Genomic DNA, 22,820 nt, shown 5'->3' on the forward strand with positions numbered 1-22,820 from the left:
TTGTATAATTATTTTCAGATGAAGGCTTGTTCTTGATTTATTTTTTAAAAAAATGGCAAGATACAACTCCTATTTATGTGAATATTTAAACTCAAACTCAAATTCAATTTCAGGCTTCAGAAGTCTTGCTGCATTCTGCATTGCATGATGAAAACCAGGAAGTTCAATATGAAGCATCTCTGTTGTACATGGCTCATCCTCATGGCAAGATGATTGCTCCAATAAATGGAAGGTAGGTCTACTTTAGTTGGATAAAATGAGCTGTAAAGAATTATGACTTTCAGCCAATTTTTAAGAAATTATGAAGGAACAATAGGTTTACAATTTTAAAAATCCACTTGTTTTTATGCTTTACAGAGATGACAGTGACCCGTATAATGTAGGTATAGAGCTGCTGGATTTTTCTGATAATCACATCAGGACCAAACGCTCCTCCCCTAACAAAAGATTCAAAATACATGCCACCAATGTGGACTGGAGGAAAATGATAGGTTCCCCTGATGTAGGAGCCTCTTTTGGAGTTGTACTGAAGAACACATTGGATTTGAAAATTGGTAAACTGCTTTTCAACTATGCTTTTTGAAAAATAGAAAAAGAACAAAATGTGTATTAAAGGCAATCTTTTTGTTTGCGTTTTTAGCCCCTCTCACAAGTGAGATGTCTTTAGAAGTGCATGATGAATCATATGCCAGAATTCACTTGGGAAATATTGGAGTGAACATGGATTTCTTTGTAGCCAGGATCTGTTTCAAAGGAGGGTCCACATACAACATCAACATTTTGAAGGTTCTTTGTTGTATCTTTTATGTTGCCCTTTATGTTGAATTTAATTACTATTTTTTTCTTAGATCAAATAAAATGAAGCATGAAATTTCCAGTGTTTTGGTACTGTATAAGGTCAGCTAGATCAAAAGATTGTAAACGATTTGGGGAACATGATCGTAAAGCTGATGTTTATTTCTGACAGGGTAATGAGATGAGAAATATTGAACAATATGCCAAGTCCTATGATAGAGATGTGGCTGTTGTAGCTAACTCGCTGACAGCAGGAATTAACCTGTTCTTAGATGTAATCACTGGGAACTACAGTATGAAGGCTACCGTCAGTCATCTCATGGATGCACTGGAAAATCTCTCAGACAAGGTATGCATAAGAAGAGGTACAAAATTGACAGAAGAAATTTAGTAATTGTACTCTTTGTTATCATGTCTTGATCTCACAAAACAGTCAACAAATGATAAATCACCGAAAACCAACTTTTATTTGCCTGCATGAAATATCTCAAGAATTTTGTAACCTTCTGTTTTCAATATTTCCCAGGGCTAACCATTTATTGAGTATTTATGGAGAGGGTGTTTTCAGTTATGAAAATTTATACACATAGTAGCAGATGGATTTGAACTTTCAAGTTATTAATAAAAGTTGTCATGAATATTTGTTGGCTGACAGAACTTGGTCGTAGAATTTCTATAGAAATTATTGGTAACTACATACTTGTCTTTTCAGGTATCCACATTGATAAACAGCACAACAGGGGCTATGGACAAAGTTGGACAATATGACCCAAATGACCTTCCCCCAGGCTTTATACCTGCTCACCACTTCATTGACAGAATCACAAGAGTTTTAAATGATATAAGTTCTCATATCATTGGCTTCAGAAATGTAAGTCTCAAATTGCACATCATCAGTTTACAGGTTTTAAACTTTCTGTCACACACTTTGTAAATGGACTAAATATGTACATGTAGCTTAATAAGTGATGTACATGTACAAAATATTTGGTCATGAAGCAAAATTGCATAAAGTATAATTTTATATGAAAAAACAGTACAATTTGTTATAGAGATATACAGGTACATGTATATAGAGAACAGTGTATATAGATCTATGCTGCTACTGTAGGAAGTGGAGGAGACTGTTCAGTTGATGCTCCCTCAGCAGACCAAGTTTCTGTATGATGCTTTATTGGATGTCCTGGGTGGTCTGACCCAAATACCCAGGGATCCAAAAACAGCTATAATGTCAATAGGAAACGGAGTTGTATCGTAAGTACTGTATCAGTTGACCTGCTATATTTGTATATAATATAGAGATCTTTTTTAGAGTTTCTAGTTCATACAACAGGCAGTTTATCAAATTTTTAAGATGATAAAACAGTGTGATGCTTTCTATTTGTTTAGGATTGGGAAAGCTGTTGAAAAACTGGTGGCTGCAGTTGATTATCTTCAAGAATCCTGTTTGTTTAAGAGAGGTTTGTGGTTCTATTGCAATTTAAGCAGATTTTGATTTTACAGGTTTAACTCTCAGACTTAAACCATTCTAAATATGTGTACGAAAAACTTCTTGATATTTTCAGAGGAAAAGCCTTATTGGTTTGACCTGAGTAATCTCCTATCTGAGTTTCGTGACTTGGCTGTTTTTGCTAATTCCTCTATGACCCTGGCTGGATCTGCCTGGTTAAATGAGACAACAGGGGAAGACCAAATAAAAATGTTTAGCCAAGCCAGGCATAGCACTGTAAGACTATTTTCTCTCACTATTACATGAAATTTTATCTAAGAAACAGATCTTCATTATTGATTTATTAACCTGAGATAATGGTAAGAGAAAAATGTACATGTGGTTTTATTAATTTTGTAGATGTATTTATTATTGCATCGAGTGTTTTTAAAAAAAAAATGGTGTCATTATCATTCATTTACAGACAGGATAAATGTACAGATGTTTGTTTTTTCAAGGTTTCCATGAAACAAGAGGTTCTGGATAACTTAATGTCAGTGATCAAAGATTTGCTAGATACACTAGAAATCTTGGATGGGGTAGGAGATAGATTTCTATACAGATACTTCAGGGTATTCAGCATGGTGAAGCTGGCCAAAAAGGCCAACAATGTCCTCAACACAGGGTATGTGTCATCTTGTCCTCTCTTTGTATACTAATTTGCTGTTAAAGTCAGTTTTTGTTGTGTGTCATTGATACCTCCAAATGATTTGTTTCTTGACCACTTTCAGTTATGAGACAGCAAGAGCAAAAGTGGAGTCTATATTTGGAGCAAGAACACACCGAGATTTCCCAGGACAGATAAGACTGAGTGGACAAGGTTGTACTGGGAATGGACTTTATCCATCTACACTGGACAAAATGGGGGTAGAGGAGTATAACCACATAGGACTTGATTTGTCTATTTCAAATGGAGAATATGTAAGTTGATTAACTAAAAGAGACCCATAACACGGAGCAAAGTGGACATGTTAAATATGAATTATATTTAGTTTGAATTGTTGTGAACTGAGTGTTTTTTAAATAGGTGAAAGCTTTTCCAGATGTAATTTAGGATTATTAATTTCCAAAACAGGTGGTGGCCCCGTTTCCTGGCACAGTGTCTCTTGAATCTGTGGGTGGTAATACAGTGGTTCTGGTTCCATCAGAAGGCTCCCTGAAGGACATTGTTATTTACATGTCAAATATAGAGCCCAACAGTACTATATCTGTGGATGACAGCAGAGCTGTAAGTCTTCCATACAGAATGATTAATTCCATTGTAAATTATAAGAGCTGACATTAAAATTCATGTACAAGAATAATACTAGTACTATATTTTGTCTCTTTATTTTCATTGGCAGTAAAAAAAATTAGTATTTATCAATTGAATAAATTCATGGTATGTTGGTCTTTAAGCATTGGGGTCTTAAGTATTTGAGTCTTTTGGAATGATTGACATCATTTAGGTTATTGGTGGCCAAGTACTAGGAACAGTCAACAGTACTCATTGTGAGGACCACATTCACTTGTCCTTTAAGAAAGTGGGAGCATCATATGTTGATCCAACTCGCTTCCTAGAGAAGGCCTATCCCACTCTGCCTTCCTGGGTACAGCAGTGTGATGATTACAAACTGGTGTTCAAGGTACGGGGGAGAGAGAGAGAGATCTTAATTAACTTGATATAGTAAAACATGTTTATAACGAAGTGCCAGGGACTGCGATTTTGCTTCGCTATAAACATAATTTGTTATATCCATTATGTTCACATATGATTTAAAGCCACAGGAAATGAAAACCACATGGGTGTAAGAGTTAATTCATTATAAGTGTGTTCCATTTAAGTGTAGTAGGAAAGGAGAAATGCATGAAGAAAATATATGGCTGGACCAGGAGTCGAACCTGGGACCCCTGTATTACTAGTCAGGTGCTCTAAACACTGAGCTATCCAGGCCGATATCCATGATCCATAAAACCCAAACTTCTATATAAGCATTTTTTACTGTATTACAAGTATTTAAAATGGCAGTACCTGTAGCTTTATTGACATAAACTACAATACATGTTTAATGAATTTAGTGATAAAAGGATCTGTGTACAGTTGATGTAATCTTTTCTTCTCAGACTAACACAGTGGCTGCTGGAGTGATAGTGGGGACCAGTGGTCAGTCTGTCAAGGACAATGACCCTGTTATGGAGAATGTGGCCAATCTAACCTTTCCATCTGCTCCCCCCACATCTTATGATCCGGATGACACACAGTCTATCAAAGGTAACGTGTATATAAGTGTCCCTGTTAGTCTGACCTTTATTGTAGTTTTTATCATGAATGTAGCTTAGGATTTTATTTTTTAAGGAGATGGTCAGAGTTTTTACTCGGTGGTTAAGAGTAAAGTTGGGGTTGTTGGGAATGATGTGGATTCAGGGGAGGACACATGTTCCACATCTCCTTCAAACAGTAAATCAGGTAAGTGCATGGCCAAAAACTTTAGATCTAAAATGATGCAAACTTACAAGTTTCCCAGGCAACCATTTTGACAAATTCTGACACAATGATGCAAACTTTCATGTTCCCCAGGAACCATTTTGACAAATTCTGACACACTTATTCTTGTCATTTGTGATATACATGTATATTGGAAGCACAATTTGGCCATCAGTTTATACCATAAAACATTTTAACATATACATAAAATTTTACACTTACTACTGTTTCTCAAGAATCATATACTATTGAAAATGGTAATATTATAGTATTTTTGGCCTTTCAGGAATGTTTTCCACACTGCTTTTGAAGGCTGACACTTTTCTACAAAAGTACAACTTGAGAAGACTGAAGTTTGGAACCATAATAGAGTTCCTGGATAAGTTCAACATGACTACCAGTAAAGAAGCATTGAGAGGAGTTGTAACAAGCATTAAGGTGCTGAAAACAAAAGGGAAACTCTTTGATATGTATCAATGATTATAGTGAAATAATTCTCTAGAAAATATCTCACTTTCAGATGAAAATTTGAAGTACATTGTAAAATGACATTTTTATATGTGGTATTGTAGTCGTCTTTTATGTATATTCCCAGGATATGATAAACAACAAACCCTGTCGCAATCCTAGTGAGATGACAGAGGACCAGCTATTTATGGAACTTGTACAACAAGGAAAAAATACCTCTGGCTCCAGAGAGGACATGGTCACTCGCCTGATGACCCAGTATCTAGGTCTGGACGAACTTAAACCAGTAACAAATGTCAATTTTATTTGAATTTTGTCTTTTTTAAAAGGTTAGCATTACCATTCAAAAGCATCCATTTTTAGGTCACCTGAGTCACTCAGGTGACCTATTGCTATCCGTTTTCGTCCGTCGGCGTGCGACGTGCGTCGTGCGATGTGCGTTAACATTTGAACATTTTTAGCTTCTTCTCTGAAACCGCTCAACCAATTTCAACTAAATTTGGCATATAGCATTTATGGGTGAAGGGGAACAAAAATTGTGAATTTCATGGTCCCTGCCCCCCTGGGGCCTGAGGGGTGGGGCTAAAACCACCAAAATTAATGCAATCTTTAAAAATCTTCTTCTTTACTCCTGGACATCAAGCAGTCAAACTGTTGGCATCATTGTGATAAGCATTGAGTCCTCTACCAAAATTGTGAAATTCATGGCCCCAGGGTCAGGGGTTCTGGTGCTAGGGCGGGGCTATATAGATCATATAGTGAAAGTGCATTATTTCTTTGAAAATCTTCTTCTCTGCTCCTGGGTATTAAATAAACTAACTAAGTATATAGTTATGATGAGTAAGAGTGACTCTTCCAAAATTGTGAAATTCATGGCCCCAGGGGCAGGGGTTCTGGTGTTAGGGCGGGGCTCTATTGATTATATAGTGAAAATGCATTAGTTCTTTGGAAATCTTCTTCTCTGCTCCTGGGTATTAAATAAACTAACTAAGTATATAGTTATGATGAGTAAGAGTACTTCTACCAAAATTGTGAAATTCATGGCCCCAGGGGCAGGGGTTCTGGTGTTAGGGTGGGGCTCTATTGATTATATAGTGAAAATGCATTAATTCATTGAAAATCTTCTTCTCTGCTCCTGGGTATTAAATAAACTAACTAAGTATATAGTTATAATGAGTAAGAGTGCCTCTTTCAAAATTGTGAAATTCATGGCCCCAGAAGCAGGGGTTCTGGTGTTAGGGCAGGGCTCTATTGATTATATAGTGAAAATGCATTAATTCATTGAAAATCTTCTTCTCTGCTCCTGGGTATTAAATTCAGTAACTAAGTACATAGTTATGATGAGCAAGAGTGCCTCTTTCAAAATTGTGAATTTCATGGCCCCTGGGTCAGGGGTTCTGGTGTTAGGGTGGGGCTCTATTGATTATATAGTGAAAATGCATTAATCCTTTGAAAATCTTCTTCTCTACTCCTGGGTATTATTGAAACACATTAAATACATAGTTATGATAATCAAGGATGCCTCTTTCAAAATTGTGAAATTCGTGGCCCCTGGATCAGGGGTTCTGGTGTTAGGGCGGGGCTCTATTGATTATTATAAAGTGAAAATGTTTTAATTCTTTAAAAATCTTTTTCTCTGCACCTGGGTATTATTTAAACAAACTAAGTACATTGTTATGATAATCAAGGACGCCTCTTCCAAAATTGTGAAATTCATGGCCCCGGGGACAGGAGTTCTGGTGCTAGGGCGGGGCTATATAGATCCTATAGTGAAGGTGAATTATTTCTTTGAAAATCTTCTTCTCTGCCCCTGGGTATTGCTTAAACAGGCTAAAGTACATTGTTATGATACACAAGGATGCCTCTTCCAAAATTGTGAATTTTATGACCCCAGGTTTAAGGGTTCTGGTGAAAGGGGGGGGGGGGGGGGCTTCTATTGATTATAAAGTGAAAAAGCAAAATTTCTTTGAAAATATTCTTTTCTTCTTCTGGTTAAAGAAGCTAAGTGTATAGTTATGATGAGCAAGTGTGCTTCTTCCAGAGTAGTGAATTTCATGACCCCTGGGTCAGATATGCTGGTGTGAGGGTGGGGCTCTTGATAATTTAGTGAAAATGCATTAATTCTATTAAATAATCCTGTTTGCTCCTTAGTGTTAAGCAGATAAACAAAGTGATGATGAGCAAACATATGGTCCCAGGGTCAGAAGCTCTGGTGTTTTGGGGGTTGGGGGGGGGGGGGGGGGCTCTATTGATAATATAGTGAATCTGTAGTAAAAATGCATTATTTATTTAAAAATCTTCTCCGCACCTGGGCATATCTGAGGCAAACAGAGTAAAAGTTTTTATAGGGAAGGGAATTTTTACCAGATTTTTGAACATCTGGACCATTTGGTCAAGTGTTCTGGTGCTGGCCAGGGCTCTATTAGTTTGTATTCTACTGAGAGGAGTTATTCCCCTTTGCCATTTACTTTTGATAATTTATCACTGTAAATAATGTACTTGAAAGGTAAATAGAGAATTATGCAAAAACTTTTATTGTATAATACAAGAAGTACTTTCATAGTTTTAATGATCAGATAGACTTGTAAGTAGTAGATAAATAAAAATGAGACAAAAATAACTTGTCTTATTAAATATTCATCAAAGACCAAGAGATGCCAATGTAAGAGATTTCAACAAAGGATTAAAATAGTACAGAAGCATTGATAATTTGTTAATATACTGTATAGTGAAAGTGATAAATGGGGAACAGATTAGAACCTAATTTATGAACTGTTAATGAATATTAAGACCAATTATTTTGTTGATCATGATCACCCTATTTTTCTTGCTTTTGGGCAACAAAGCTTCACCTTTCGGTTCATTTTATACTCTATGCATCCTTGAAATTGTTTTATCATACTCAGGTGACCGTTAAGGCCCTTGGGCCTCTTGTGTTTTGTACAGATTGTCCATTGCTGGCTTTCACTATGCCAAGAGATGTGTACTGTACATATGACAGAAACTGCTTAGGAGTGGAGTGCTGCGTCAGTCTGGAGTTATCTTTCTTGACTAGGACATACAAGGTCTGGGTAAACATGGACCACTGTTCTTCTCCAGTCAAACTCTACATGGGTGTAGGAATGAATTCATACCAGTTTGACCTGTCTAGTACGGACTTTGATGGTAAATTTAAAACCAACAAAATCACTTTAACATTTTAACTTCTATTTGTGTAAATAATATTTATACACATATAGCAGGTATATTCTATAGATAGGTTCTTGTTAATTTAAGTTCTTCATTTTTTTTAATTGTGAGTTTTATCAGAGAGAGAGCGAGAAAAAAATGTTGCAATTCTTTTTGTTTTGTTAAATTTAGGTGTAGAAGGGGATATCATTGTGAATGACACATTAGATGCATTCCTTGGAGGAGTATCAGTAAAGCTGAGGTGAGTAGCTTTTCAAGTGACATACTGAAGGATTGTGAATATCTTAATTTTGTTATACTCTTTGCAAGGTTGAAAAGGCAATTAAGAGCTTAATATTCTATACTTTTTTTCTTGTATATGTTCAAAAAAAGGTCCAGAAATTCAGTCATGAGATTAAATTTTACTTTTCTTCTTAGGTATAGTGTGTTCAAGGGAGATAATGCCACCTTGGTCACATTAGCAGCTGGGATGTGTAGTAGGAGTAATCCTGATTATTGCCCTAGCTATGTGACACTTTTGGACAGAGCCATCTTCAGAAATCCTGACTGTCTTCCAGATGGATCATTTATTTGGCCTGATGGTAAATGTGAAAAGCATAAAAAAGTTTTAAACTACTTCTTTCCTATTTGTGTTAGTTGTTTAATTGACTATGAATGTAATTTTGAAATTCCAAGGATTATGTAAGTTATATTTAAAGTTTGAAAATATGTTGCAGTGGATTACCAGAATTTGTTAAAGAGAGAGGCATCATGGAGAAACATTAAGCAGTCTGGTAAAACATTAGCCAAAAAAGCCATAACAGATACTGATGCTGAGTACCTACAAGAATTGGGATTGACAAAAGTGATTATGAAAGACTTGTGTAAAAAAAATATTTGGTTGTGAAGAAAATATAGTAAATGTGCATATGGTTTGCCATTAGTTAAAAAAAACATGAAATTTCTTGCCTTCTTCTCTTCAGAACATGATTTATGAAACAGGCCCATGTCCTAGACCTCGCATTATGACAGATGGTCAGCTCAGATCAGCTTTGGAAGCCAGGAATTTGTCACCAAATGGAACTAGAAATGAATTAATTTCCAGGCTTACCCAGGATAATTATGGTATGCCACACTGAAATTATAAATCCATTTAATATAATACAGTAAATTATGTTGTGGATATATATTTTGAAAGGCTTCACTCAGATATAGTACAGCCCATGGAAATTAATTATGAAATTTGTGTATTGTATGTACACTTGAGTTGTAAAGTATTTTCCATATTTCAGCATGTTCTAATGCAACGCTTCCCACAATCAGGAACTCGACCATTGACGGCATTATTCACTATTCCATTGACCCTGATTGCTTAAGAATTGAAACTTGTGCAGACATTGCTCTAAATCTCAGTAGCAAAATATACTCCAAATCTTTCAAGACTACATTTGATGTGGAACCATGTAGCTTTTTGCTGAAAGTCGAATTTGAAAGAAGAATTTTGACTAGAATTTTGCTGTCTTACAGCTGGGGTAAGTACCTATAATCCTATTCAAAAGATATTGAAATTAATTAAAATTATCATTTTTTGGTATCTTTGTACATGTATATGTCAAAAATATGTATCTAAACTTGTATTGATTCAAATGACTTTGTATTGGTTTCAGGCTCTGAAAAGATCATTCAAATTTCCCCAAACGTGAAGATCAAGTAAGTATCTGTTAGCAGTTTATTTTCTTTAGTCTTCTGAATGAGAAGATTTATGGCCAGGAAAAATAAGCTTCATGCAGGAGTTTTTATCCAATATTTTGCTCTTGAAGGTATACACTAGATCGTGATGTTGTAAGAGGGGTGTATATCCTGGATTTGGGGCTGATTGTTTGTCCAGTCTCGTCTGGATGTATTATAAATGGATTTTTCCTGGAGGATTTTGAAATGCCAGTGCCATCTTGTGGAGACTTTGTTCTCCCAGGTAATTCATTTATGTGTCATTTTTTATGTGTATTGTTATCAAAGATTGTCCACAACAGGCAGACAGATTTGAAACTGAGTCACATGTGAACTGAGAATAAAAACTTAGGAAAAACATTTTTATTGACCATAAAAAAACTGGTAGAAATAATTGTACAACAATAATTAATTCTTTTACAGGAGATGGAACAATAAATGGCTTGCTCAATTCCATTGGAGGCAAAATGACAACTGAAGCCTTTGAACTTGTACTGAAGAAATTTAACATACAAGTAAGTATTTGCAAAATATTCTTGTGCATTCATGGTTGTATTCTTTTTTATGTAAAATTATTTGTAATTTTCCCCCTTGTTTCTTGCAGCATGTGATAAAAAGTGAGACGTGCACCTTACCAACAGCACCAGCAGGTAAGTGAAATGTCTTTTAACCTTTCATTTGAAAGTGCGTGCAGACTTGTATATTGATAATATAAATATGCTTTATTTTTTAATGTTTTCTTTTATTAGATATATTCTATATATACAAACCCTTTGCAAAGTCATTATAAATGTGTTATATAGAGCTCAATAAATTACTCAACAAGAATTACTGTATATTTGTTTGATTTGTCAAATTGTTTGTCACAGCTTTTTGGTTCACTTTGCCTCTATGAAATTAATTTAACCATTCTGTTGACATTAGGATGCACCAATACACTTGATGTGGACAGTAATCTGCCTGCCACTGTCCAAGACATGGTGACCTGCCAGCTGCCCCGGGGATGCTATGGTGTCCAGTGCTGTCTGGACCTGGTCTTCAAACTTCCTTTGGGAGACATTGTTACAGCTAAAAACTTCTCCTTTTGGTTCATAGTGGATCCCTGTGACTTCAGTATAGACATCGGATTAGGGGGTCTCACTCTGCTGAAGTCAACATTTCTGGAGTATGAATTTGGTAGGGATACTTTTTTTATTTAAGGGAAGTGGGAAAATGGTATGAAATTTAATGACTTAAAAAATCAAAACATTCTGCATTGATAAATACCATTGTATACAATTCATAAAGAGTCAAATAATAAATTCAAGGAGAAAATTTTACTGAATATTTTTAAACCACAGACTCCTTAATGTCAAATTAAGATGTTTATAATTACATGTATTTGATGTGGAATATACAGATTTGTTAATGTTTGAATCACATTTTAAGTACTGCCCATGAATTGTTGCCTACCTGGTATATGTATGTACAAGTATGTTGCTACATGTGTTCTCAAATACAGTTTAAACATGAATGAACGTATTTTTAGGAACAACAAAGACAATAAGCTTAGGAACAGGGAGTCCAGCACCTGTACAAGTAATGTAAGGAAGGTCTTTATGTTAAATATAGCCTTATTGTCATACAATGTAACTTCAATGCATTAAATTGAATTATTCTTTTAGATACTCAATAGCACAGAAGGGTGTTAACCAGGGATATACTGTGGATGTTAAATTGAAAATTTGTCTGAATTTGGATGGTCAAGTTTTCTGTATTCCAACCAGTGAACTTCATTTCATGAAACAAGTGGATATTCCTGTCTGTCAGTCCAGATCTCTAGTCAACTTCAACAGTAAGTTTTATACAACCAAAAGACTTTTACATGTATTTCAGTATAGCACCTAGTATATACATGTATATATGTGTCCATGAAGAGCAGATAATTTGTTATAACTTTTTTTTTTTTAAGAATGAAATGTATACCTTCATCTTTCAATAGCATTTACCTTGCAAAATTGGGCACAAAGTGTCAATGTGAGCCTTATAGAGCAGCTTGACTCAGGGGCACTTGCCATGTTGTTAGAACAGCTAAATCTGACCCAGTTCTTCAGCAGCCAGAAGTGTGACAGGACAAGAAGTCCCTACAGTCCATCTCTAATGGGATACCACAATGGTGATAATTTTTTGGAATATTAAATGTACAGTTAGAAATGCTCTAATGCACGTTTTTCCTGAATCTTTATTCAAGTCTTTATTTAGTATCAATCTTTTGCATGGTGCCATTGGTAGTGATGTTTTATATTATCCTGTTGCTCTGGTAAATATCAGTGAAACCAATGGAAAAAGTATAATTTGTATAGACTTCTGGTATTAGTGTGGAAAAAAATCAATGTAATTTTCATTTTCAGTGTGCCCCCGAACCATTAATTCCCTGCCCGCCAAGGTGCCTGACCCTATGACATGCTACATCCCAGACTACTGTACGGGTATTGACTGCTGTGCTGATCTCCCAACACTCGGACTTGGGCTTCGGTCCTTCGTCTTCCTGGATTTAGAAAAGTTGGAGATCCGGTATGGCATGGAAAATGTGCAAAGAACTGTGAAAATAGCAGATTACACTTGGGGTAAGGGTTAATTGTTGTATTAAATGTTTTGCATTTAAAAATGCATGTCTTGCAGTTAAGAATGTTGACTTTTTCAAATTGATGGAAATTGAGTAGTCATTTGCGTAAATGTAAGATGGATGGAAACTTTTTTTCCAGGACAAGAAAAGACGATCTCTGCAGCTGGTGACCTCATTAAATTAAGGTAAGATATAAATAGAAAATCTGCTTCATACTAGACATACATTTATTTAAGTTCTATTTAGGTTCATGTAACTGTGGATATGAATTTTCTTGCACAGATTCAGCATTTCAAAAATATCTGACACAGACTACATCTTCAATGCCAATGTGTATGCATGTTTAGAAGGGTCAGGGCAGTGTGCCATAGACATTCCTGTCTTCCAGAATACACGTCTACAATCTTCAACAACTGGAATATCCACCCAAAGTAAGTTATTCCTCAATGGCCTTTTTCCGTTAACCAACTCTACTCACAAGATAAAAATATTTTCAAGGTATGCAGCTGTTTCTTACAAGAATATTATTTTGAACTGATTGCAACTGTTTATACTCTGGACTGATGATTTATGTAATACTTGAACTTCAGAATCTTGAACATTGATATCTCAAATACTATGGCTATGTCGAAGTGTGTTGGAAGTCCCAACCACATTTTCCTTATACAGTTGAACTTTGGTACCTCGAACACTGATATCACGAGTACCATTGATATGTTGAAGTGATTTGGAAGTCTCAACTGCTTATTCTTTAAGTAATTTACCCTCAATATCTTGAATCCTTGGATATCTCAAAGTTTTCTCTTGGTCCCATTGAGTTCTAGATAACAAGGTTAAACTGTATATTGTAACCTTAATGCTTTGAACCATCCAATATTTCGATTTTTTTTTTTCTCGGCCCTTTGAGTATAAGATAATAAGTGTTGACTATAACTGCGTATGTATTCGAGTGAATATAAAGGATAGTTAATATACATTTAAACTCTATTATTATGTTGATTTATATAAATGACTGGTGACCAGTATTTGAATCAAGCCTGGATATTCAAACATGATTCGACTATCTATAATTTGAAAGATATCCAAGAGTTTCTGATAATGAAATTAAGTTTTATACTGGAAGTCAGGGGCACACTCATGCCAACATACCACATATGTTTAGAATGATGACTAGATACCAAACAATTTAGGGAAACAGATACTACACAGAAATAAGTCTGACCAATATTTGTACAATGTAAAAAAAAAATTGTCTTGGTATTGTGAATGCAGCATTTGAGATCTTTTTGGTATCTGTAGATTTCTCTTTGACTACTTGGATGGCTGAGATGGGTATTCCCTCTAAAGCTCAGATTACAGATATAGAGAAAGGTTTTCTGATACAACAACTGGGTATTGATGCCTACAGACTGACAACTCCCTGTGACCCCACACAGAGCCCCTACACTTCAACAACCAATGGCTGGAACAACAGTATGTACATTGTGAATAAAAAAAAAAAGAAAGAAAGATGATATTGTAAAATAAATTGTTTTTTTTTTTCAATTAAATAAGCTTGAAAATTTCTACTTCAGATTTGTTGAATATGCTTATGAGTGACAACTGAAAATAATTTTGATGATTTTTCTCAAGCAGATTAATCTCTAGTTTTGAATAAATGTCATTTCTTGAAACTTTACATAGAATTCCTGTCTATATAAACTGTGAGTTTGAATTTCCATTCCAGTGTGTGGTGTAGCCTTTGTTGTGCCTACTGCTATCTCCAGTGCTGCTGTGAAATGTACGCTGTCAGCTGATTGTAGTCGAGTGGATTGCTGTGTGGAGTATGCCTACTTCAACATCAAACTGCATTTTTTCCTAAACCTAGACCAGTGTAACTATGTCATTATGGGTGGAATTGAGAAGAAAAACTTCACCAAAAATATTCTCAGCTTTCCTTGGGGTACATTTTATAATTTCTTTGTTACTATTAAATGAATTGTCGTAATTTAGAAAATGTTGACCATTGTTTGTTATAAAAGAAAAATGAATAGTACGTCTTATTGAATTTTCTGTCTTCTTCAGGATCAGATAATGTTGAAAGCATCAGCAACATAATTAAAATGAGGTAGGCTAATCTCTTTCTCATTGCTCTAAGTATTGTCTTGCAATGTCTATTTGATGTCCTTTATTTTTGATTTTCTACCAGTCTTTAAACAATCTTATATTAATGAAAAAGGCACAAAATAAATAGATGATTGATTTTTGATATAGATACACTATAGACAGACTTACCCTCTCAGACAAGTATGTATTGGACATGTCAGTGGCTGTGTGTCTGGAGCCTGACTCCTGTGATATGAATGTCGCTGTCCTGAGAAATGTCATGATTCCTATCCTGCAATGTAACCTCACCATGCCAGCTAAATTAACAGGTCCAAAAAATGTTTTAAAATTTTCAAATTTAGCATATATGTTTTTGCAAAAAAGGAAATATTTGGTTACAGTATATGTGTTATAAGTAAGTAACATATTTGAATTTTGTGATGGGAAAACTTGTCAAGCTTTGATATAAATAAGCTTACAGTATTTCAAAGTAATATCTTCATTGATATTGGCTAAAGATGTACAAATTATTTATGCATCCATTGAAGCTTGGGAAAAGTGACAATTTTATAGTTATGTTTAATTCTCTCTACTAATGTTTAGGATTTTCTTTGACTAACTGGATGGCTTCTCGAGGACTGGAAGGAAGTTTGTCAAAGGCTATGTCTGATCAGCTGCTAAATACGCTGGGTATCGGACTCTTCATGAAAGAAAAGTCATGTGACAGAGCAGAGACACCTTACAGCAGTAACAAACTAACCACTGAAGGATGGTCCGCTGGTAATTTACACGTGGTCCTCTGAATATATTAATTTTGTTTTTTTATTTCTAAAAATCCATTTTTGCATAGTTTATTTATTTATTTTTTGGCAACATTTACAGTTGAACATAATGCATGTTCAATGCAGTTTATTTTTGAAAATGAAGAAATAAATGTGAAAAATAATTTGTGTATTCTGAATTTTGCATGCTCCTTCAGTATAATTACATGTATGGTATTTTAGTGTGTCCTGCAACAATTGCCGTTCTGGAGATCAGAGATACGGTCAGTTGTTTTGTAAACAGCTCTTGTACATCCATCATTTGTTGTGTGGAGGTAGAGAAGTTGGAGCAGGCATTTGAAGTTGTCCTTGACCTAGATTTCTGCAATCAAAAGGTCACATTTGGAGTTGAAAGGTTAACAAGGACTGAGGCACTGAAAGATTTCGAATTTGGTAAGTAATATTCATCTTAACATTGAAATATTTTCATAGTTGTTGGGGAGGAAGGGATGATATTTTGATTTGCTGGATTCACCTGTATTTTGTAACATTCTGTGCAACTTTCAGGAGTGAAAAAAGAGATGGTGATCATGGGAGTGTTCAAATTCTGGTAAGATCATTTTTATTTTTTCATGAGCTAAAACAATTTAAAAGCATTCTAACAGCATTTTTTACAAATGCTTGTAGCAGATGAACAAATTGGTGTCATAGTTCTTCATGAGCACATGGATGTAGAAAACAATTATCAATATCTATTCAGTGGAGTTCAAGGCCGCTCTGCAGATTAGAGTTGTGGTTATTTGTATATACAGGTACAGTGTGTGGAATCTGATTGGGGAGAATGCCTATGCTGTATCTGTAGACCTGGCTGTATGTCTAGAGGAGGGAGGAGAATGTGTGGTGGACGTCAATGTGGTGGATAGGGTCAAATTTCCCAAGACAAACTGCAACTGGCCCACTAGCTTTATCCAAACAAGTAAGTACAGCTTAAATTTAAATGCCTGGTGGGTTTTTTATTTTTATTTCTGTCTCATATACATGTTTATATTTTGTATATTTTCTGAGCACATTTTTGTAAAGGCAGATTTTAAGCTGGCAAATTCTATTATACAGTTTCCATATACATTTAGTTATTTACCTTTAAGTTAGCTATATTTATGCCCCGCCATGAATAGTTTTAAAGAAACCATAATATTTTTATCAAACTTCATATGCTAATACATATTGATGTAACCTTTTCAACTGCATCAACAATTTTTTACCTTGACCTTTCCTTTGACCTTGACCTCACTTTTCTTAAATTAGTGTCAAACTTCATGTGCTGATACATACTGATGTAAGCTATTTAACTGCATCAATATTTTTTCACCTTGACCTTTCCTTTGACCTTGACCTCACTTTTCTCAATTTGTGTTAAAATGTTGCATTACTAATATATCCTCGGCGGGACATTCATGTCCTATGGACATATTTCTAGTTTATATAATGTACTTGACAGATTTTTCTTTGACTGCTTTCATGGCTGAGAACTCAGTGGCTAACCCATCTCAAATAACTGGACTTGTGTTGGAGAGACTGAAGGAAACACTTGGGCTTCCTAACCATATGGATACAACCCAGTGTTCACTGACAGACTCTAGATACATCCCAAACTCTAATGGAATTAAAAATGGTGATTTACTATTAGTAAACAGCTAACATTTAAGATTAATTGGATGAGAAAAAAAATAGCGAACATCAATTATATATAAATAAAAAAATTAAATTTCATTTATTAGCCACAATAGTGTGAGTAAATTGTTGACTAGATTTGTTATGTAGATAACTTGCTCAGCAAGAAAATAATTGTTGAAACAGTTAACCAGCTATTGCTTGCAAAGTATAATTAAAAAAGTGCATAAATTACAGATTGCACACAGACTATTACTCAACCAACAGAGGATGCCATTCCATCTCAGGCTACGGTTCTTTCCAGTAACATGGTGTGTCAAATCAAGAACTCGTGCACTGGGATAGACTGTTGTGTGGAATCTACACCCCTCTCCCATAATTTCCACATCTACCTGGACATTGATCCTTGTAACTTTAAAATCAGCTTTGGAATAGATAAACTCCAATTCACATTCAACTTGAAAGATTTTACATTTGGAGTAGAGAGGGATGTTCGCTTGTTTAATGTTGTTAGAATGAGGTAAGAGCTTTCAAAAAGATCCAGGGGCATGTAGTTTTTGGTCTGTCTGTTTGGCCACAAAACTTAAACCTTGGTCATAACTTTTTAATGGTTGGTGCAAGGGCTTCATTACTGCACATATAATTCCTTGGGTAGCAACAATTTTTACCTCATGACCTTGATTTTGGAGTTTGACCTACTTTAGGAAAACTTTATGTTGGCCATGCCATATGGAGGATCAGTGTTTCACAAACACATCTCGTTATTTATTGAAAACTTAAAAAATACAGAAATCTTTATATGATGATCATATAAATCCTGTCAATGTCCATTATATTGTAGGTTCACCATTTGGGATCTTACATCAGAAAATCAGTACTTGGTAAACCTGAACCTAAGTCTGTGCTATGAGACTGCTGGAGCCTGTATGACAGATGCTCAAATATTTAACAGGAGAAGACTATCCAAAGGTGTCTGTAACTACAGCGCTCCACCAAGCATTCCAAGTAGGTTATCAGATCTGTGATGAAACCTATATTAACTCATTAAATATTTTATTTTCATATTGACATTGGAGTTCTTTGTAAGAAATGCATTTAACATTGTGTTGTAAATATTTGCTATGATAGCTAAAATCTCGTATTTGTTTTATATAACAGATTTTTCCTTGAACCAGTGGAAACTGTCAAGGGGAATAACTTCTGCTTCACTGTCTCAGTTTGATTCAGATTTGCTGATGGAATACTTGGGAGTTCTTGGTTATCTTAATCCCTCCCAATGTAGCACAGTTTCTTCCTTATCCTTGGCAGGTTGGGTTGATGGTGAGCAATTCCATTTCTCCCCTCTAGGTTATATTAGCAGAAAACCATGCTTTTGTATACCACCATGCAAGCTGCATGCAGAAAATGTAAGGTAGATTTATTCATTGATTTCAGATTGTCCAAGGTCATCTTTATACATGAAGACTGACCTATCCTCACAGCCCATCCTCTGTAGAATATCCTCCAAGTGTACCAAGGTTAGGTGCTGTGTCGGTGTAGGTCCAGTGGCCAGGAATTTTGAAGCTTACATTGACATTGATCCTTGTAATCACAAAATGACTGTTGGGATAGAGAATTACAAGACTACTATTAATCTACTGAACTACACATATGGTAAATACTTGCTCCAGATGAATTAATATGACCGTAAAGGATGGATAGTGGATGTGAAAATACTATTTTCACATAATATTCAAGTAGAACTTACAGTGTGCAGAATTTAAAGGGAACCCTTGGTTAAAATTCAGAAAGTTTAATTTTGTAGAAGAACAAATGCTAACAAATATAATAAATATAATAGTAAAAATAAAATTATACTTCTTTTTATATACTCGCATGTAGAATAAATTGTACAATGGTATTGGAATTAGAGTAATTATAGTAAACAGATACATATACATGTATACCAGGTAAAATGGTTTTCTTTAAATTTAGGAACAACAGAGAGTGTTCAGATGGAAAGTTTGATAGCACTAAGGTAAAATGTTGTTTGATTTCAATGTGAAAGAAATGTAAATTTTCCCGGTAGAAATTGATTCACAAGTTATGGTTGATAATTTTATTTTGTATGCATTAGCTACCAAGTGGAGAGATTTGAAGGAGCAGAGCGATTCTTTGTAAACCTGAACCTCAGTGTATGTATGGAGGCTAGTGGTGCATGTTACATGGACACTGTCATCCTACAAGATGCATATCTACCCTCAGCATCATGTGACTGGTCCAAACCTCAGACAAGTAAGATCAGATCAACTACAGTAGCAGTCAGTTCTATGACTCAATTTTATAGGAGAATTATTTTACAGGTACATAATTAAGTACCAAAGAGATGTACAGCCAAACCTCGTTATTTTGAATTTGATGGGACTGATATTAAATTTTGAGATATCTGAGGATTTGTGTCAACAATGTTGAAAAACATAAAGGAAAAGTGGTCTGGACTGCCAAATTACTTTGACTTATCTCTGGTATTCAAGATAATGAAGTTCAACTTTATATTAATCTTGGGGGGGGGGGGTCAGAATATGCAAATGAGCATAGAAGTTCTGATATCACATTTCCTTGAAATTGTGTTGTTACAATCAAAATGCATCTTTCACAGGGTTCGAAATTCACTATACACAACTCGCAAAACGCGAGTTAGAATTCCCAAATTGCGAGTTAAAAATTAGGTAACTCGCAAAAACTTGCGAGTTGATTTTTTTGCATTGAAACTGTAGCAAAATTATATAATATGACAGAACACAATGCTTTTGATTTAAATCAGTAATTTAAATAAAAGTCACACTGTAGTTGTATTTTGTGTATTGTACAGTAGTTACTTTTTCCTTAAGTTACATGTATTTAATTTATATAAGTTTAACTTTTTATGAAAATTGCGAGTAGTCTTATAAAATTGCGAGTTCACTTTCTTGGTACTCGCAATTATCTGCGAGTTGTAATTTTAGGGAGTTTCTAACCCTGCTTTCAGAAGTAAAAATTTAAAAGGGACTCTAATGTCACCAGCATGTTCCTGGTACTCAAGATAACTGTTTTGGAGATAACAAAGCCAACTGTACATCTTTAAGTTGTGTACACAAAAATGTAAAGCAATATGCAAGTAAAATTTTTATAAGATTAATATCAGTGGATAATCTTGGTTTCTATTCTGCACTTCAATGAACTGTATGCTTCTATCTCTAGGTTTCTCGCTGAGCAACTGGTATGGTAATCTGTCCCTGACTGCAGGCACCACCCTGTATCCCACACAGTTATCCCTTCTGAAGGAGTCCCTGGGGGTCACAGATTACCTGAACTCTGCCCCAAATAGGTGTGACAGGTCATCAGCAACCTACAAACCTGAAACCCCAGGTCTGTCAGGATGGAAAATAGGTCAGTGAGTCTTGGCAGGAAAAGTTTTTATCTATGAATTAATTGAAGTAAGAAATTTATGTTGATTGATGCAGTAAATTGTGTAATCATTTTAATTTGTGGAGCTCAGTGGTCATTGGCAACCAAAATTTTACTGGTTTGTGGGGAGGAAATTTTGTGGGTAAAAAACATGAAAACAGAAGATTCATTGAAACAAGTGAACAGTTATTGTTCATGGGAATGTAAATTTGTGGATAAGGGTGACCCATGAATGTCATGATTATTGATCCCCCACAATGATATCAGAGTATATGAAAAGAAAATATTAGTTATATTTTTGAAAAGTGAAGAGGTATTTATTGTTGGTTTTTAAGTTTATTATAAAACTGTTCAACGCTAATCAAACTCTTTATGATTTCAGACGGTGGATGTAATCTGAATTTGCTGGTGATGAGCTCCCTGCTAGCTGACAGAATGAACTGTTACCTGAAGTCTAAGTGTACAGCCGTGGAGTGCTGTCTGGATGTGGAGGATCCACTTCAACAGAACATCCGGTTCTCCCTGGATTTAGATCTCTGTCAGCAGATCCTGGAAATCAGTGTAGAAAAACTGGAAGAAAAGAAAGCCTTGTTTTCATACTCATATGGTATTGCATTGTATTATACTCATGCTTATTCAGAGACATTATTAAAAAAATGTATAAATCTTCATTTTTTTTGTTGTTGTTGTGATTTTGTTTGTAATTTTCACAAGATAAACATTTTCTTGAATTTTTTTCTTTGCTGCAGGCATAATGGATTATTTCAGAATGTCTGACTTGATTCAAATTGAGTGAGTACAAATCAGTTCCAGAATATATCTTCACCTGAAAGATTCATACATTTGTGATGCCATAATAGTTTATTCCTCTGCCCAAGAGACAAAACATAACCATGTTCATTTTTTTTGGTCAGGTTTAAGATAGACTTGGTAAGTTCCAGTACTGTGTCTTTCTATCTGAAGCTGAAACTGTGTTTCGAGACCAATGCCTGTACAAGGGAGATAATTGTGTTTAACAATAAACATGTACCTGCTCCTTCATGTCAAAGAAATCTTCCTTACAAAGACCCAGGTAAGTCATTATCGTGTGACACAATGTGGTCGGTGAGAGTTTTTACTAGTCACTGGATTTTATACTGACAATTCAAAAGTTGTTTCATATTTTTTGCAAATCATTTGAAATAAGGATATGTTTTGCACTGAATAGAATCCCACGAGATTTTATAGCATAATGAAATTGCTTTTTCATGGGATGTACTATATGAATTGTATCTTATACAGACACATCTAAACTGCTTTAGCATAGAAGAATGTGATTTATTGAACTATAAAGACATTAAGAAGCAGTTATAAATAAACAGGACTTACATTTATTTTCCAGCATTTTCTCTCACACAATGGTATAACTCCAATGGACTGACTCCAGGCTCCAATCTGACAACACTGGAAGCTAGGAAACTCCTGGAAACTCTAGGAGTGGGTCACTTCATGCAGGATGTGGGCTGTCAGAGGTCAGGGGCTATGTATAACCCCTCACAGAATGGGTGGAAATCAGGTATCAGAAAGTACTGAAATATTGAATTGTAAAATAATGACTAGTAAAGTTCAAGTAAATCAAAATTCAAAAGTATAAAGTGTAAAGTATTACACAGTTGTAAATTATCACACTATTGTAAAACTTACACTATTTTAAAGCATTGCACTGATGTAAGCATTACACTAATATAAAGCATTGCATTTTTAATGCTTCTTCACTTGGCTGACAGTTTGTACCTTAAATCATTTCAAAGTTGTAAGGTGATGTGGTAACTGGTATGTTTGCAAGTACCACTCTGAGAAGATAAATTCAAATTTAAAACTTTTCAGAGTGCCAGTTGGTAGTTGATACACCCCCCATGACAGAGCCTGTAAACTGTGTGATTAAGGATTCTTGCTCTGCTGTCAGCTGTTGTGCTGAGGTGGGATTTCTCCAACAGTCATTTGAGGTTACCATGTCACTTGATCCCTGTACTGAGACCATACAAGTAGGAATCGAGAAGTTCAGCTTTAATGTCAGTCTGGCCACCATTACCATGGGTAAGGGAGGCTACTCCATATCTAATTGCTTACAATATATATATATATACATGTATATATATATATATATATATATATATATAT

The 22,820-nt window shown here is 35.1% G+C and overlaps 1 protein-coding gene across 1 annotated transcript in view; it reads left to right on the top strand.

Moving 5' to 3' along the window:
- The window catches only part of LOC133171988 (uncharacterized), a 121,251-nt gene that overhangs the window by 8,661 nt on the left and 89,770 nt on the right, over positions 1-22,820 (top strand). Inside the window, exons 15-68 of the mRNA XM_061306781.1 lie at positions 114-232; positions 358-554; positions 641-786; positions 968-1,144; positions 1,508-1,666; positions 1,907-2,049; positions 2,185-2,255; positions 2,361-2,521; positions 2,743-2,909; positions 3,016-3,205; positions 3,360-3,512; positions 3,733-3,909; positions 4,388-4,535; positions 4,620-4,730; positions 5,035-5,186; positions 5,344-5,482; positions 8,163-8,381; positions 8,577-8,646; positions 8,823-8,986; positions 9,122-9,249; positions 9,368-9,509; positions 9,677-9,916; positions 10,052-10,094; positions 10,205-10,356; positions 10,536-10,627; positions 10,717-10,762; positions 11,037-11,288; positions 11,641-11,695; positions 11,777-11,946; positions 12,094-12,267; positions 12,503-12,718; positions 12,857-12,902; positions 13,000-13,148; positions 14,017-14,190; positions 14,444-14,659; positions 14,782-14,824; positions 14,971-15,131; positions 15,406-15,582; positions 15,807-16,016; positions 16,131-16,173; positions 16,376-16,539; positions 17,062-17,235; positions 17,472-17,754; positions 18,076-18,239; positions 18,393-18,554; positions 18,669-18,887; positions 19,209-19,251; positions 19,351-19,508; positions 20,454-20,642; positions 21,043-21,267; positions 21,410-21,452; positions 21,575-21,732; positions 22,042-22,215; positions 22,527-22,736. Of these exons, the coding sequence (XP_061162765.1) occupies positions 114-232; positions 358-554; positions 641-786; positions 968-1,144; positions 1,508-1,666; positions 1,907-2,049; positions 2,185-2,255; positions 2,361-2,521; positions 2,743-2,909; positions 3,016-3,205; positions 3,360-3,512; positions 3,733-3,909; positions 4,388-4,535; positions 4,620-4,730; positions 5,035-5,186; positions 5,344-5,482; positions 8,163-8,381; positions 8,577-8,646; positions 8,823-8,986; positions 9,122-9,249; positions 9,368-9,509; positions 9,677-9,916; positions 10,052-10,094; positions 10,205-10,356; positions 10,536-10,627; positions 10,717-10,762; positions 11,037-11,288; positions 11,641-11,695; positions 11,777-11,946; positions 12,094-12,267; positions 12,503-12,718; positions 12,857-12,902; positions 13,000-13,148; positions 14,017-14,190; positions 14,444-14,659; positions 14,782-14,824; positions 14,971-15,131; positions 15,406-15,582; positions 15,807-16,016; positions 16,131-16,173; positions 16,376-16,539; positions 17,062-17,235; positions 17,472-17,754; positions 18,076-18,239; positions 18,393-18,554; positions 18,669-18,887; positions 19,209-19,251; positions 19,351-19,508; positions 20,454-20,642; positions 21,043-21,267; positions 21,410-21,452; positions 21,575-21,732; positions 22,042-22,215; positions 22,527-22,736 (8,158 nt within the window). The remainder of the gene's footprint in view (positions 1-113; positions 233-357; positions 555-640; positions 787-967; positions 1,145-1,507; positions 1,667-1,906; positions 2,050-2,184; positions 2,256-2,360; positions 2,522-2,742; positions 2,910-3,015; positions 3,206-3,359; positions 3,513-3,732; positions 3,910-4,387; positions 4,536-4,619; positions 4,731-5,034; positions 5,187-5,343; positions 5,483-8,162; positions 8,382-8,576; positions 8,647-8,822; positions 8,987-9,121; positions 9,250-9,367; positions 9,510-9,676; positions 9,917-10,051; positions 10,095-10,204; positions 10,357-10,535; positions 10,628-10,716; positions 10,763-11,036; positions 11,289-11,640; positions 11,696-11,776; positions 11,947-12,093; positions 12,268-12,502; positions 12,719-12,856; positions 12,903-12,999; positions 13,149-14,016; positions 14,191-14,443; positions 14,660-14,781; positions 14,825-14,970; positions 15,132-15,405; positions 15,583-15,806; positions 16,017-16,130; positions 16,174-16,375; positions 16,540-17,061; positions 17,236-17,471; positions 17,755-18,075; positions 18,240-18,392; positions 18,555-18,668; positions 18,888-19,208; positions 19,252-19,350; positions 19,509-20,453; positions 20,643-21,042; positions 21,268-21,409; positions 21,453-21,574; positions 21,733-22,041; positions 22,216-22,526; positions 22,737-22,820) is intronic.

The sequence above is a fragment of the Saccostrea echinata genome, unplaced genomic scaffold (assembly GCF_033153115.1).
Source record: "Saccostrea echinata isolate AGI-Se365-2 ecotype Australia unplaced genomic scaffold, CSIRO_AGI_Sech_v1 ptg000054l, whole genome shotgun sequence".
NCBI classification, from domain to species: Eukaryota; Metazoa; Mollusca; class Bivalvia; order Ostreida; family Ostreidae; genus Saccostrea; species Saccostrea echinata.